The 17,136-nt window shown below is 37.3% G+C and overlaps 1 protein-coding gene across 4 annotated transcripts in view; it reads left to right on the plus strand.

The window, feature by feature from the left end:
• Positions 1 to 17,136, plus strand: part of ATP8A1 (ATPase phospholipid transporting 8A1) — a 266,338-nt gene that overhangs the window by 217,357 nt on the left and 31,845 nt on the right. For all 4 annotated transcript variants that reach the window (XM_008017516.3, XM_008017518.3, XM_008017515.3 and 1 more), the window contains 6 exons: positions 1,637 to 1,711; positions 1,816 to 1,938; positions 5,164 to 5,242; positions 10,599 to 10,660; positions 12,902 to 12,958; positions 13,859 to 13,966. In XM_008017516.3, coding sequence (XP_008015707.1) covers positions 1,637 to 1,711; positions 1,816 to 1,938; positions 5,164 to 5,242; positions 10,599 to 10,660; positions 12,902 to 12,958; positions 13,859 to 13,966 — 504 coding nt within the window. The remainder of the gene's footprint in view (positions 1 to 1,636; positions 1,712 to 1,815; positions 1,939 to 5,163; positions 5,243 to 10,598; positions 10,661 to 12,901; positions 12,959 to 13,858; positions 13,967 to 17,136) is intronic.

Genomic DNA, 17,136 nt, shown 5'->3' on the forward strand with positions numbered 1-17,136 from the left:
ACTTCATGTGAAGATGCTCAGTTCTTTTAAAGTTTGCCTGCATCAAATGATCTGGCTGTTTGTTTAGGGCAAATTATCAAAAATTTTCCGTAAATACATGTAGCAAAGCAAGTAAGAATTTCAGATTTGACTCTAATTTCTCTGCTTTTGTTTTATTGTTGTAGTTAATATGTGTTACAGCTCTAACACAATTTGGACTTATTTTTAATGTGCTGTTGCTACTTTGTTTTCTTTTCCATCTCATAAAGCAGACATTAGTTTTTATACATGCTCAATCATTCCTTTCCACTATAAAAAGGAAGATCAGTATGGGTACAGAACCTGTTCACAGGGAGGCCAGCCTGGGTACATATTGATAAATGGTGAATTTGTAGCAATTCATGCTTCCATAATGAGGTTAAATGAAACGTGAAGTGTAGCAAATTCCCTGCAACTCTGATTCAAAAATTCACTTGAGCCGCATGTCAAGACTGCTCTCCTCTAACAGTTTTGTCGTTGTCGTTGTTGTTAGGTTTTGTTTTTGTATTTGTGCTTATGTAATCTCATTGCTGGGCCAGGCTTTGTACTCTCCCAGATGCATTTGATTTTTAGTTATACTTCAGGTCTGCTTTTTAAAAACAGTAATGTAGGTACTATTGTTTACTAATAGTCACTTTAATTTTTCTTATGTTTTAAACATGCTGGAGAAACTTTTGTCCATATTGGCCCTTAATTTTGTTTCCAAAGTTAAGATTTCTCTTTTAAGGAGAATTGTAAAATATGTAAGAACATCATGCTCTAGTCAAGATAGGGTTTTATCAGTGAATAAAATTTAAGTAAAATATTTTAATATATAAACTCAAATTTAACATTCCAGCGGCAGTGATTATCAAGAACTATTAAGAAAACTCATGTACTTTGACCTATTCCACCTTGAGAATTCACCCTAAGGAAAAAAAGATATGTATGGTTTCAGTTTAGAGTTATTTATAATAGCAAACAACTGGAAGGCAGCTAAAGGTCCAAAATAGTTACATCCGCATTGTAGAGGTTATACATCCATTAACATCATTTTAAAGGATATGTGACAACTTAAGAAAATGCATATTACATAATATTAAGGGGGAGGAGCAGAGTATGACACACTCTGTATGCAGGTTTCCAGTAAGGTAAATTTGTGAATTTAAGTGAACTATACAACCAGTGCAGATGAAAATCGTGATTGTATTATTGCAGGAAACTATTTCCTAAATAAACAAGTGTTACTTTTATAATTTTAAAAAACAATCTTTAAATAACTGCATCCTGATATTTTTAAGGGAATTGAAGCTGTAAAAATTTAATGAGATATACATATATTCTCTAAAAGTACCATTAAGAAAAACAAGATTGTTTCTCATTTTTAAATCGTGATTTCCTGTTCATATATTTCTTTTTTGATTCAGCAAGCAGGACCAATTCTGACATAAATAACAAATACCCCATGAAAGCATGTCTTTGAATCAGAAAGTAAACCAAAGAAATGTCATTTTCAAAAGGGTCATGAGTATAATATGTTAATGCTCCTATTATGCAGCAGTTGAGTATACCACAGATTCTAAGCAATGCATTTATGTTTTTGTATTCTAATTTTGGGGGTTTTGGGTTTTTTTCCTAGATCTGGTTTGCCTTTGTTAATGGCTTTTCTGGACAGATCCTCTTTGAAAGATGGTGTATAGGTCTTTATAACGTGGTAAGTTTAAGACATTTGATAATTCCTGTTTCATTGAATACTTGGAGATAAAGGTTCACCCTGCATTTGGCTGCTTGACATAATGACCAGTTTGTGTGCTTTAGATGTTTACAGCAATGCCTCCTTTAACTCTTGGAATATTTGAGAGATCGTGCAGAAAAGAGAATATGTTGAAGTACCCTGAATTATACAAAACATCTCAGAATGCCCTGGACTTCAACACCAAGGTAGGACGCGGTGCCCTGGCTGGGACATGTTTGGTGGGTCTGTTTTTACTGCCCTCATTGCATGGGGTATGTGGTTTTCCAAGGCCAAGGATATACTAGCCTGAGACAACTCCAGGGTACTGACTATGGCAAGTCATATTTCTTAAGGTTCTGATACAGGCAGAGAAGGTTTTTTGTTGGTTAGTTGAGTTTGGGGTTTTTTGTGCGTTTTACAATTAAAATGTAATCAAATTCACTTGGGTTTGCAAGGCAGCAGTAAAGCTGGCCTGATGTATAAAAATCATTGTCCTTTTGGTTCTCCGGCCTTCTGTTTTTGCAGTGCTGTGGTGACATGCTCACTCCTCACAGGGGCTAGTCATCGAGGACTGGTAAGGACTGGCTTTATGTGTGTAAAGGAGTGAGAAGTATTTTATTGTTCCTTAACTAATTTTCCATTTTGTGAAATATCTTTGTCCTCATTAGAATTTTAGATCGATTGTGTCAGGCATTAAAATTACAGTCTCTGGGAAATAGTACTCAGTATTTCCAAGCCATAAAATTAAAAATACAAGATAAAATATCCAACAGTTTATCTAAAATCACATTCTGGGTATGATCGAATAGCATTTATCCTAGACACACATACACACAAAAAATCATTTTCTGTATGGTTTACTTTCCTGCAATTATATATTCTAAAGTGTTTCCATTGGTAACAATTTCTTGTTTAATGTGAATGAGGAGGAAAAAATTTAATATTACGACAATCAAAGTGGTGTCATTTTGAAACTAACATTTGTATATTTTATTGGTGTTATGAAGCAACAAATAAAATACACCTTCACAGAATTGTTTCTGTTTAATATCGTGCATGTTTATTAGCATGTTACTGACAATTAGATATAATCTTAACTCAATGTCTTGAATTTAGTACAGTTAATGTAGGATATTTTAAATATTTAGGAATTCATAAAGCTTTTCAATGGCATTTTCTATATGCCAGGAGAATAAGTGAAACAAGTGTTTTGGTGCCTTTAACCTCACAGCATAAATGATAGTGCTAGGTTTATGGACAAGACGTTATTCTTCTTCTGAGATGTGATCTTCATGAACACACTGTGCCTATGTATCCAGCTGTACACACGCATACAACTTGATGGCACTGTTTTAAATAAATGAATTTGGCTAGCTCAGAACAGACAGACTGAAGGATTATTTAACTTATGCCATTGGTTCCAAAAAGTATTTTTAGTGGGCTCTCTTAAAACTAATACTATTTATAATATGCAGTATCTCTGCTTTCATTTTTAAATGTTTAACTTTTGGATTTTTAAATTTATTTGTGATGCCCAGTTTGTATTAAATTTCATCACAGTGCTGTAATGTTTTTCATTACCTGTGGTGGGCATTTGCAAATGATGGCAAGCCACAATCAGACTATGGCCTCTGGTTCCCCTGAAAAAGTGATCTGAGAGCTGGGGAAGTTCCAGGCCTACTAGTATATTAACAGTAATTCTCACCAACCAACCTCAGCCACAGGCCTAGTCTACCAAAGCATGGGCTCCATAGTACTGTCTCTGAAGTTAGCCTCCAACCACAAACTTGGCTGTGCCATTCTTGCTTAAAAACGTAAATTGATCCTCATAGAACTACCCAAAATCATTCCTGCAAAAGCACATTCTTCTGTACATGGCAACTTGGACACATTTTGGTGGCCAGGAAAAGCGTTTAGCGGGTAGTATATTGTTTTAATGTGCGGGCATCATTCCTTGTATCTTTTATTGTTGAAAAAAGTTTTTCATTATCTATAGAGCCCAAGCATTCAGACAAGTCATCAGATCGACCCAAAACGGTTATACAATTTCTGTACCCATTTGAGTATAGTTTATATACATGAGTTGCCAACTCTGTTTTACAGGGTTTATGGATTTTTCTAGTGATTTCAGTGAAAAGTCTTTGATTCAATCTAATATAAGTGTTTGAAAATTCAGGGACAAATGGCTACAAAATGCATAGTTGTATACACAGCAGTTGCTGGGGGTTCCAAGTGCGGGAGCACTGTTGCCCTGAATGATGATGCTTACGTTTGTTATGGTAAAAAGGGTCGGAGGTTCTGAGGTCGTGACAGGGGTTAAAGGATTAGCATGTGACAATAAGTATCAGTCAGGAAAATGGAAAAGTAGAACTAATTTTTCTTGCACCCACCTGTGCTTTCTGTCAAATAAAAACTTGCGGTAATGACATAGTGAGGAGAAGAGACAAAGGTTAATGAGTAACACAAGTTCAAATGTGTAATGTATTGGAGCGTAAATTGGATCATACAATCCAGTGTGGCTGGGAGAACTAACAAAAGAGATTGAGCTCACAGTGGAAAATTTTGGGAGGCAGGCAACTTAATTTCTGTTGTTTGAACAGCTTAAAACTATTAATACATGCCAATTTTATTTAGCATAAGTTTTGTTTGCAAGAAGCACTTTTAAATAACAAAACTACAACTGTTCAGAGGGGCCATAAGAATTCTAAACAGTTTTTCTATAACTTAATCTTTCACATCCATGTTACAAAGAAAGTACCAGTGATGCTTGCTCTCTTGTTCTTAAAATACAATAGATATAAAAAGTGGTAACTATTATATGATGTTATAATTATACAAAACTTGGTATTAACAGGTGTTAAATTGTGAAAGCCTTTAGTAAAGTCATAGTCACAGTGCTTTATTTGTATGATTATATAATTTAAATGTTATACTGGCTATAACAAGTATATATCTTGATACCCTGCAGAGTATAGTATAGAGTATCTTTGTATCTCTTGATAAGAGAAAGCATTACATCTTTAGCACTGGAAAGTTTATAGTTGGACATGGGGAAAAGAAAGGAATTTCCCCAAATTATAATCTTTTAAAAGTCTATTCTTCTGGAATTATGAAAATAGTCGCACTTAAGGAATTTCAGAATCTGCATTTTTTTATTTTAAATTTTATTTTCTTTTTCAGGCAGGAATTTAAATTTGTTTTTTGAGAAGCAGAAAAAAATTCAAGTGAAGCTGAATTTTGAGAAACATAAAAATAAATAAATGACCCATGAAAGACTAAGAGGCAGAAAGTGTCTGTCAGTTCTATTAATTCACAGTGGTGGCCCGACAGAAACACGTTTTGTGAATCTAGCTCATAGATAAAAAGAAAGGTCAGGGTTCACAGAGCTAGTTTATCGCAAATGGTTCTCATGGATTTTTGTTTTCCCTCAGGTTTTCTGGGTTCATTGTTTAAATGGCCTCTTCCACTCAGTTATTCTGTTTTGGTTTCCACTAAAAGCCCTTCAGTATGGTAAGTAGAAGGGATATGAATGCAAAGAGATGACTTTTTACTTTTTTAGAAAAATAACTCATTGTCAGTGTATGTTAAAAAGTATAGCAGTTTCATTGTATGATATTTCTCTTAACCTAAAATGCATGCATCCAAAAATTGCACACACTTTGAAGATTTTTATTATTCCTTTGGGAGCAAAGTGATTTAATATATGCAAAGCCTTTCTTCTTTACTTCTCACGTTTTCCAAAGTTGCGGAGAGTTAAATTTTAGGACTTTTTTTCCCCTCTGTTGATGTATAGTTTGAAGACAATAAGTGCTAATATTTTATGTAGCCTATTTATTATACCTATGAGGCTTGTATCAAGCCCTTTATACTGAAACTAATCAGACATGCTGGTATTTTCAAGTATACTTGAGCCAGTGTTTTGGATGAGGTTTTTAATATGTTTTTATGTTCATCTTGGAGTATTAGCTTTTCCTCTGCTCATTTTGAGGGGAGTGATTTTATTCTCTCAATTTGGAGAGAGAGGATCGTGGTGCATTTCCTATACACATAAAAGTGATTAAATAGCTACTTTAGAAAAGAGATCCCTGTGATTCTTAAGCTGGTGCTGCTCTGTCTTGGAGCCAACTTTGCCTTGAGATCCTGGGGAAGACAGGAACCATTCAGTGTGCCTGCTTCAATACTATGGGAATCAAAAACACAACACACAGTACACCCAAGGAATTGTCAGTCCTTTATAAGTGCAGGCCATACCTACTGTCTATCAGTTAATGGTTGCCAAGAGAAGAGAATGCTGCCTGCTGCTGCCCACTGTTGATCTCTCCATAGGTAGCCAGAGTGATCCCTGCAAAACATGAATCCGGCCAGGTGCCTCCCTCCTCGGAAGTCCACAAAGATTTAGCATACTTAGAACAAAATCCTCCATCTCCAAATTGTTCCCCATTCTTAACAGATATTCAAATTGACTCTCTCCCCGCCCGTGCCTCAGGTCTGTGCTCAAGAAGCCTTCCCAGATCATCCTGTCCAAAAGAGCAATCGCCACCTGCCCCCACTGCTCCTAGGCTCTATTCCCCTTGTCAGTCTGTATGTCTTCATGGTACTTGTCAATCAAGTTTTGATATGTTTGTTTCTTTTATATGGTCTTTCTCCTCTTTTAGAATTGAAATTTCAGAAGGGCAGGTAATTAGTAGTTTCGCTGCATTCACAGTGCTTAGAACAGTGCGTAGCTTGTGGTAGGCACTCAGCAAATTGTGAATGAATTACCAAGAGCATATGGCATAAGCAAGGTGAGTATTGCAAAGAAGCCAGTGGTTTCATATTCTAGCTAAGACTTTAATATCCTTTATGGATTGCTCAGTAAATTACAACAGTAAATACTTTTCAATGCCTAGGCCATGGAATGAGCATGGTAAGAATATTTAATTAAAGAGTAGAGGACTGACCCAGGAGGCCAGGAAAATTACAGTGAGTTAGTTCGCTTGCTTGTTTGTTTGGCTTATATAATTCACATACCCTAAAAGTTATCTCCTTTAAAGTGTACAATTCAGTGGTTTTTTAGTATATTCACAGAATTATGCAGATGTCACCACTATCTAATGCCAGACATTCATATCATCCAGTAGAGAAACCCCATATCCATTGGCAATCACTCCCAGTTTCTCCACACCTTCCCTACCAGACCCTGGCAACTACTTATATATATATGTTTATTTTGTCTCTGTGGATTTACCTATTCTAGACATTTTATATAAATGGAATTATTATGGGACCATGGTTCATCCGTGTTGCAACTGGAATCAGTACTTCCTTTTTATGGCTGAATAATATTCCATGGTATAGATATACCACATGTTTTAATCTATTCATCAGTTGATGGACCTTCAGATTGTTTCCACCTTTTGAAGCAACACGATCTGGAGGTCCAGGGTACAATTCAAGACACCCTGACCTCAGACAAGCTCTCCAAGTAAAATTTATTTTCAAAACGCAAAATCGATATAGGTTTGAAAGACAAAGCGTGCCCATCTATGAAACTGCTATTTCAACCTTCTAAATTAGAAAAAAAGAAATTGAATATCAAAAGTCACTTAAACCAGATAGCATCCAAAACACCTTAGCAATGACAAGATTTGAAAGGAATTCCCAAGTGACTTCATCTTCCAGAGAAGCAGTTCCTAGATCCATCATTACGTTTCTCTGGAAAGCCACACAGCTATCTAGCTTCAGCCAAGGCAGTTCACAGGAGTGCTGCTTATAGAGACCAAAACTAGCCAAGCCCAGGGAACACTTGCTTTCTCTTTTTAAGGGGTGAATCAACGTTTAGCATAAACTACTTTATGGTTTTTATGTTGAGGGGTTTGTAGTTGTTGTTTTGTCTTGTTTTCATTTTTAAATAAGGAGTGTTTTTAGGGAGGGAGGATTCTTTTGTTTTTTGGCTTCTGAAAGGATGGGGATACTGAAGAACTTCACACGTGCTATGTAATATATAGCTACATATTCATTTATTCCTTTGCCTCAGCAGTTCCGAAAGAGTAGTCTGTAGACCCTGGGAATATCCAAGACCTTTTGTCATCCACAAACAGTGGTGCCACTGTGCTGTTCTTCACGGTCATGCACTAGGTTTCATTTAAGAATGCGCATGAAGACACCATAAAACTAATGCTTTTTTTAAAACTTGAACCATCTTAATAATATTCTGTATTTGACAAACTGGGAAGTATTAACATACATATAAAGCACTTCTGCATACCAAAGTGCAGTGATTGTCTCAAGGAATGGTGCCTTCTGGATTGAACCAGAGGCTGCAGAATCATGCATGGGTAAAAAATCCATTCAAAGTGCAAAGTAGGCTGGGCACAGTGGCTCACGCCTGTAATCCCAGCACTTTGGAAGCCCAAGGCGGGCGGATCACATGAGGTCAGGAGTTCAAGACCAGCCTGGCCAACATGGCGAAACTCCGTCTCTACTAAGAATATAAAAATTAGCCAAGTGTGGTAGTGCATGCCTGTAGTCCCAGCTACTCAGGAGGCTAAGGCAGGAAAATCGCTTGAACCCAGGAGGTAGAGGTTGCAGTGAGCCGAGATCGTGCCACTGCATTCCAGCCTGGGCGACAGAGCAAGACTGTCTCAAAAAAAAAAAAAAAAGTAAAGTACAAAGTAGACTGATGGATTTTAATGCAATAAAGTACAGAAAGTTCATTGATATAGTTTCAGATTGATATAGTTTCAAATTCCACACTGGTAACCATCCTTTAAGAAACTGCCTCTCCCACTTTGAGAAACTACTTGTTGGCCAGGCACAGTAGCTCACGCCTGTAATCCCAGCACTTTGGGAGTCCGAGACGGGTGGATCACTTGAGGTCAGGAGTTCGAGACCAGCCTGGCCAATATGGTGAAACCCTGTCTCTACTAAAAATACAAAAATTAGCTGGGCATGGTGATGTGCGCCTGTAACCCCAGCTACTTGGGAGGCTGAGGCAGGAGAATTGCTTGAACCCGGGAGGCAGAGGTTACAGTGAGTTGAGGTCACAGCACTGTACTCCAGCCTGGACGACAGAGTGAGACTCCATCTCAAAAAAAAGAAAAGAAAAGAAAGAGGGAGGGAGGGAGGCTACTTGTTGAGGAGTTTTGATGTAGTATCAAAGACTATCCACAATTATTGGAAAAGATTACTAAAATACTCTTCCCCTTTATAACTCCATATCACTGTGCAGCTGGATTTCCCTTTTATATTTCACCCAAAACAACATGAGAATCCAGCTGCTTTCTGTTAAGCCAGAAATAAGAGATTGTGAAAACCCAAACAATACCGGTTTTCTCAATTATTTGTTTGTTTGCTTTGGAAAATAGTTACTTTTCAGAAAACCTGTCATTTATATTACCATGTATTAGGTTTTATTTTTATGATCATTGAATACATAATTTTAAATTTTCTGTTTCAGTTTCTAATTTGGTAAATATTGATAGACATAAACCACATAAAAACTTTTTGAGACCCTCAATAATTTTTTAGTGTAAAGGAATCCATAGACCAGGAAGTATGAGAATGAGTGATTTACCCAAATTATTCAAATGCTAAACATGCCTTGCACCTGGTACTGCTTGGTGCTTTACATACAGAACTTCATTGTCACTTCAAAACCCCTTCAGGGTAAGTAGCTTCACTCTTTTTAGCTAAACTGAGTTCCATAGGGATTGATTGTAAATAACCCAAAATGACACAACTATTAATAGTAATAGAACTACGCTTCAGTGTCTCCAAAGCTCGCTAGTACCACTCTCTGTGTTTCATCCCATACTTTATTCTAATATATTTTGCCGTTATATATTTGACTCTGAATAAACGTTGACTATGTGCATACATCATTGTATTACACATATCATGGATTTTAAATTTTTCAGTGGTATCAATGATTTAATTATTCAGCTCTTTCTTATTTTCACTTGATTTTATTAGTACTAGAAATTTTTGTGCATCAGCCACCACTTCCTTCATCTAAAGCCACACTTGAAGGCAGCCAGGTACGGAGGCTCACTCTTGTAATCCCAGCACTTTGGGAGGCCAAAGCCAGCAAACCACTTGAGGCCAGGAGTTCAAGACCAGCCTGGTCAACATGGTGAAACGCCATCTCTACTAAAAATACAAAAATTAGCTGGGCATGGGGGTGCACACCTATAATCCCAGCTATTCCAGAGGCTGAGGCACAATAATGACTTGAACCTGGGAGCAGAGGTTGCAGGGGGCTGAGATCACACCACTGCACTCCAACCTGGGTGACAGAGTAAGACTGTCTAAAATAAATAAATAAACAGAAATAAAGCCACGTTTGTTAGTCATTACTAGAATAACAAAATACTTTAAAATATGCCCCTACACTCAGCCAGACTCTCAAAAAGCCACATGCCTGAAACCACACTGGTGTTCCTTGGCCCTCTGTGAGTTGTTTTTCTGAATCCCTTGTGCTCCCAATGCCAACAACTTTATTGAGAGATAGCAAGAAGATTCCCTATGACTCTCATCCATATTGGTAGAAGAGTTCTTTATTAAAATCCAGAATGCCCTTTCCTGCTTTGTTTGAACAATTTGATTTTTTTTTAATCTTGTGGACTCTGAAAATTTGTTAACAAGTCACGTTTCCATCTTCAATGTTGGCTTTTGTGGCCTATCTTTACAGCAGCTTTGTTAACACTCTTTCTTAGAGTGTTTGGGTTTTTTGTTTGTTTGTTTTTTATTTACCTCATTTCTGGCTCCATTGTGTGTCCCTTGATTTCCCTTCCTTCGTTCAAACTTTCTGAATACATTTATCTTTGAAAAGATTCTGAAAGAATCTCATTTTCCTTTCTAATAGGCCTCTCTCCTTTTCGTACAGGTACTGCATTTGGAAATGGGAAAACCTCAGATTATCTGCTGCTGGGAAACTTTGTGTACACTGTGAGTGCAGGATGTTGGTCTCGTTTGCATATAAAATCAAATCCTTTCATCTGTGCTGATTTCATTTTTAAATGTAAAAGTAATACGTGTGTTTCTGGATTTAAGGGTTGTTTATAGTTCCCTTTAAAAATTAAATAAGGGCCGGGCGCGGTGGCTCAAGCCTGTAATCTCAGCACTTTGGGAGGCCGAGACGGGCAGATCATGAGGTCAGGAGATCGAGACCATCCTGGTTAACACGGTGAAACCCGTCTCTACTAAAAAATACAAAAAAACTAGCCGGGCGAGGTGGTGGGCGCCTATAGTCCCAGCTACTCGGGAGGCTGAGGCAGGAGAATGGCGTGAACCCGGGGGGCGGAGCTTGCAGTGAGCTGAGATCTGGCCACTGTACTCCAGCCTGGGCGGCAGAGCGAGACTCCGTCTCAAAAAAAAAAAAAAAAAAAAAATTAAATAAGACCCAGGGCTTGTAATAGGATCTTATTTCATTTTTATCAAATAATAAAATAAAATAACTGAATGATAGGAAATCAATACCATTAAGTAGCAGAAGGATTGAGGTTTTGACAAATCTGGGGGGTCTCCTTTCTCTTGGCATCAACCCACCGAAGTAGAAAAAGACAAGCAAAAATACATTTGCGGGGGCTGGTAGCTCCTTCTCATACAACATGAATGCGAAAGCAGAGCAGTGGATAGAAATAAATCAGAGTGTATGTCATAGATATCTCCTGGGGACACTTTACAGTATCCAGGTCTCAGGAGAGTAGTTTTCTTAAATTTATTTCAAACTATATCCTTTTTTTTTTTTTTTTTTTGAGAGGGCGTTTTGCTCTTGTTGTCCAGGCTGGAGTGCAGTGGCACGACCTCAGCTCACTGCAGCCTCTGCCTCCCAGGTTCACATGATTCTCCTGCCTCAGCCTCCTGAGTAGCTGGGATTACAGGCGCGTGCCATCACGCCCAGCTAATTTTTGTATTTTTAGTAGAGACAAGGTTTCACCATGTTGGCCAGGCTGGTCTCAAACTCCTGACCTCAGGTGATCCACCCACCACAGCCTCCCAAAGTGCTGGGATTACAGGCATGAGCCACCACACCTGGCCTATATCTCTTCTTTTAAAATTTTTGGATCACATAAATTAGCTTTTGCATTTAGTAAGTTTTATTTTAACAAATAACCTAAATTGCCATTAGCTATCCTGCTGAGAAAGCTCAACTGTTCTTACTGTAACCTGACTTTACAACCCCCCTGGGAAGTTTGTGCAAACCCTTAATAAGCCCTCAAGTAGAACTGGGCACTTCAAGCAGTTATTGATCAAGTGCTAGCAATCATCACTTCCATCACCACAGCTGTCAAAGGTGCCTAGAGTTTCCTCGGCTACTAGGAATATTTAAGATTGTATTATTATAAATAAATAATATTCCATGTTAATCACTGTTCTGAGTATTTTAGAGTTTTACTCTCAAAAAAAGAAAAAAAAAAATCTCTGTAAGATTGGTAAGCTTTATCAGTCCCAGTTTACAGGTGTAGGAGTTGAGACACAGAGAGGTGAAGTAACTTGCTTTGTTCATTAACCGCAATAGCCAAGTGATAACGTCTTGGGCACAGATAGTGAGACTCCACGGCAAGTACACTTCATAATTATGTTATACTGTGGAAAACACAGAGCAATTAATCCAACCCCAGTTTCCTTTTTCAGAATGACTAGCATAAGCCCCAGCGATGGGTGCGTATATCATTGATAAATGTCTCATATCCTACTCAGCAAGGTTTTAAGTAAAGTTCCAGAGTAAGCATTTAGATTTCTAAATGTATGGTTATTTTATTCATTAAAATTTGTCTTTAAAATTCAGAAAGTTAGACTTTCAGTATGAAAGGGGATTTAAAATAAAGGTAAAGTAAGCTTGAAAACTCAAATTAACCCAGGCATGTGCTATTGCTGTTCATGAATTGTACAAAAAGCAGGAAACACATACAGAGGAGCTCGTGGATGGAGGGTCAGGCTGCGCAGGTGAGGGAGAGGCAAGGAAGCCAGAAGTGCAGTGCTGCCCTGGGCACCTCTGACCTATCACAGTCCCATCGGCTGCCCAGCTAATTCACCTGTCTCTTTGCTGGTTGGATGTACAAAGCAAGCAGCAGTCTCCTAGTCCCATAGTTAGATTCAGAGATATCTGTTCTTTATAAATCTTTCAGTCATTTGATGAACTTTCATGTTTGTGAGATAAAATAATATTTTCCTCTTCTGTTTTAGTTTGTGGTGATAACTGTGTGTTTGAAAGCTGGATTGGAGACATCATATTGGACATGGGTAAGAAAATATCTAACCACAACCGAGAAATGTCACATTTACTTGTGCATTATCTCCAGTCTTGGTGGTGGTCTTCGCTCTAACTTGATATGTCCCAGGTTGATATGTCCTAGTCCACAGGTTTTCAGTTGTGGGGTGTCAGGGGTCGGGAAAGGAGAACTGGAGGTTTTAGTTGGGAAATACTGAGTTAAACAAGTGCATTACCACAAGACTTCTCAGAGCCTTTAAAGTATTGTCATATATTATGAGTATCCCAGGAAGTTGTGATACTTTAAACTTATAGACTACAAATCTTTTCTTAGAGGTGTCACTGGACTGGTATTCTGCAGAAAACCCATTGGAAAGTGATTCTGAAGACTGAAAATATTAATGACAGATTTGTCCTCAGACATTGATAAATACCCAGTCTTGTTCCATTTTAGATAACGTTAGTTTTGCAGTATAGCCCCATCCAGCAGAGGTCCTGGAAACAAAAGAAATTAAAGTTTCATGTCCCTGGGAAAGAATGCCACAAGGCATTTGGATTTAGCAGTCATCAGCATACATAATAATATTCTCACAAGGGTCTGACATCTTTCAATGACAGCATGCAGACCAAGAGTAAGGCAGGCTTCCAAGTGTTCAGGGATGAAAGAGGTAAGAGTAAGAGGAGAAAACTACCAAAAAAGCTAGAGGAGGAGCAGTTCTAAATTCCAGTACCACAAACATTGCAACTGTTGTAGAAGAGATTAGCACTTAAAGATCCAATTTAAAAACACACACAATTAGGTAGAAACTCCTATAGATAATATTTTTATGGATATAATAAAAAGTTAATAAGGAAATTTGAGAGAGTTGCATTAGTATTTGTGTACTCGGTCTACATAAAACTTTTTTGACTCCGATTTCCTTGCTCTGCAGTTCAGCCACATAGCGATATGGGGGAGCATCGCACTCTGGGTGGTGTTTTTTGGAATCTACTCATCTCTGTGGCCTGCCATTCCAATGGCCCCTGATATGTCAGGAGAGGTAATGTGTGCTAATAACTCACGATCCAACAAAACCTTAAAAACTGGTATTTTTTTAGCGAACCTTCATCATTTAGCATAATTTTCCATCTTGTTGATTTCTATTAAAATAGTATTTGACCATTTAAAAACTGTTTTTAAACTCCACAGTTTTGAGTGATTAATCTTGAGAGAATATTTTAAACTTGAGCATTTTACTTAAATCTGACTTACGCTTTCATAAACATAGCCAGGACAATAAAATATGGTTGTCGGGAGCTTGAATCTCATTAAGGATATCCATATAGACGATGCCATTTTAAAATTATACCATAAAGCCACAAATACATTTTGATTAAAGATTTGGGGAAATGGTGAGTTTCTGTCTTGGGACAGTCTATCATTTCTTCTGTTATCTCTTATTCTAAAGAAAAGTCTGCTGTCACCAGATTAAATGCACTTTTTGAGTTGTCCTAATGACATCAGTTTGGTTTTCATTTTGAAAGAATTAGGGCATCTGACATTTCAGCCTTATCATAGTCCATTTTCAATTCTGTCTTTCAGTTTCTTGTTACACGGGTAGGAATTGAGTTATTAGGTGTTCATGGGGGAGTGTCAAAAGATCTCCTTTCCTTCTGAAGAGATTCCAGCAGTAGGAGGGTTTATGATTTCAATTGCAGGAAATTTGACATAAAATGTATAAAAGAAAATGTGGAAAACATTTTGGGATTTCCTGTGACCTCACAGTAACTTGCAAATCAAGGTAATGTGAGCTCCATGACAGTACATTGTTTTACCGCAGTCACAGGAACCCTTTCCAGTGGTTTTCATGTATTTGTTGCCTCTAAGTACTGCCTGAGTACCTTTCACTTTTGACAGTCTGGTTTATAGATCATTTTCATGAAATTTTATCTGACAGCATCCTGCTTTTTATAAATTAGCAGAATGCAGACACATTTTTAAAATTTTGTGGTTAAATTTATTAGAGAGAGGCATTATATACTCTTACAGCAAAACCAGACGTATCAAGGAGTATGTACTTCCTTTGACAAAAAGTGAAGTCTTCTTTTGAAACATATATTGTGAAAACTAGAAATTTTACAGCATGTATTCTAAGCAGAACAGGGAGAAAGCTGTGAGCAGGTCTCCTCTTTACCTTGGTTTCCGAGTCCTTTTCCTGAAATAAAGCAGTATAACTGAAGGAAAAAAAGTATGTGCCTGTGTGTGTATCTGATGATGACATTTGGAAAATTTAATTCTATTCTTTGTTTTTATTTGATGTGCTCTGTCTCATTGGACCTGCTTTTCCCTTAGGTCGATTTTAACTTGATATCTTTTTCATTAGACTTAAGTCTTTGCCTTTCTTTATCTCATTTCTTAATGTTTATTTTATTTTCAAAATGAATAACACAAAAGATTTGAGACCCAGATGGTTTAAGCAAGTATGGCCAATAGGTTTGGTGACAAGAACTGAGGTTTTGACCACCTACTTCTGGGACAAGTGTGAAGTTTAACTGGCTTTTTGCCAACCAAATATAATTCTACCCTTGCCTGTAGAATTCCCAGAATTACCCAAACACAAAACTTAATATCGTCTCTTGAGACTCATGGTGATGCTGTGTTTAATTCAAAGTGAAATGAATGTCAGTACTCCATCACATTTCTGTTCACTTCATATACAGAGGGAAGTGCTAACAGAGGTTCTTTTCTTGTTGTTTTATTACTACTGCTACTCTGAATATAGTGTTTAAATAGCTGGTGCTCCACTGAAAATATGAAAATGGATTAATTCAGCTGTAGGGTAGGCTTGACTAGCATGTCCAAAATGTAAGTCTGTTTTCTTTATTCAAGCAAAAAAGAATACTTTAAATTTATGTAGCACTTTAGCGCTCCCAAAGCATTTTGGTGTGGGTATGGATGTGGGTGTGGTGGGATGTGGGGGGTTGTGTGTGTGTGTAAATGACCCTCACAGTAATGCCAATATAAGGATATAGTGAGAATGCCGCTCAGATTCTCCAGGTAAATCATCTCTATTTACTGTTTCTTGAGCATTAGGCTAATAAGTCCCAAAAAATGTCATAGCTGTATTCAATTTTTAAAGTTTTTATTATAGATGTAGAGTCACTAGTTATGTTAGATTACAACTCAGTTAATTTTAACGAGAATGACTACTTTTAGGTCTATATTTTTCTAATCTTAAAATTCTTAAGAATATAGCCAAATATATACATGTATATATACATATATATAAATGTGAAAAATTCATGTATGTGCCAATATTTATATCTGTAGGTATATACATAATTGGCCAACTGTCTTAAAGCTTATTCAACTGTTAACTTTCATAGCAATATATTATTGTAATATATTGTACATTACATATATTATCTATTGCATATAGTAATATATTATTGTAAGTAATGCCAGCATAAGTTAAATGTTAGCATCTGCTGCTTTGACATGTTTTATGATACCCACGTAATGAAACACGGCCCAGAGCAGCCCCCAGAACTTGAGGCCATTCTGCAGGATTCCTGATGCAGGGTGTAGGTAATTTCTGTCACCACCACTAACAGGGTCATAAGTATCTAATCCAAAGACCATATCCCCAGGATCCCAGTCCTTTCCTGTGTTGATTTGGCAGCAATTCATTCCACACTAAATAATTAACTAATTATGTACATTAAGTGTGTTTTGGTTGCCCAAAAGCTTAATAAGGGTCTCCAGGATGGTACCTTGTAGAGGTGGAACAGACAGAAAATAGCAGCCCTGTGCTGGTTCAGGAGGTATTTTGGAGAGTGAGATACTGTGTGGTTCTAAAGGGGCATTGACTGAATACAGGAGCTCTATAAAAAGGCAACCAAGATCTGGGAAGAATAACACCAATAATACCTCATGAATATTGAACGCTTACTTTATCCCAGGTAGTTCTGTAAGGACTATATATATATATATATATGTATTTTTTTTTTAATCAACCAATCCAACAGCTATTGAGATTCTTCTGTGTGTTTGACGCTATTCTAGGAACTGTGGATTCAGTCCTGAATGAAACAGACAGAAACCCATGCCTTCCCATAGCTCACTTTTCTAGTGTAAGGGGGTAGACCGTAAATACAACGAGTAATGAAATATGTGCATATTTAAGTGTCTAGAGAAAAGTGCAGCAGGCAAGGGGAACCAAGAGCCATA

The sequence above is a fragment of the Chlorocebus sabaeus genome, chromosome 27 (assembly GCF_047675955.1).
Source record: "Chlorocebus sabaeus isolate Y175 chromosome 27, mChlSab1.0.hap1, whole genome shotgun sequence".
In the NCBI taxonomy this organism is placed as follows: domain Eukaryota; kingdom Metazoa; phylum Chordata; class Mammalia; order Primates; family Cercopithecidae; genus Chlorocebus; species Chlorocebus sabaeus.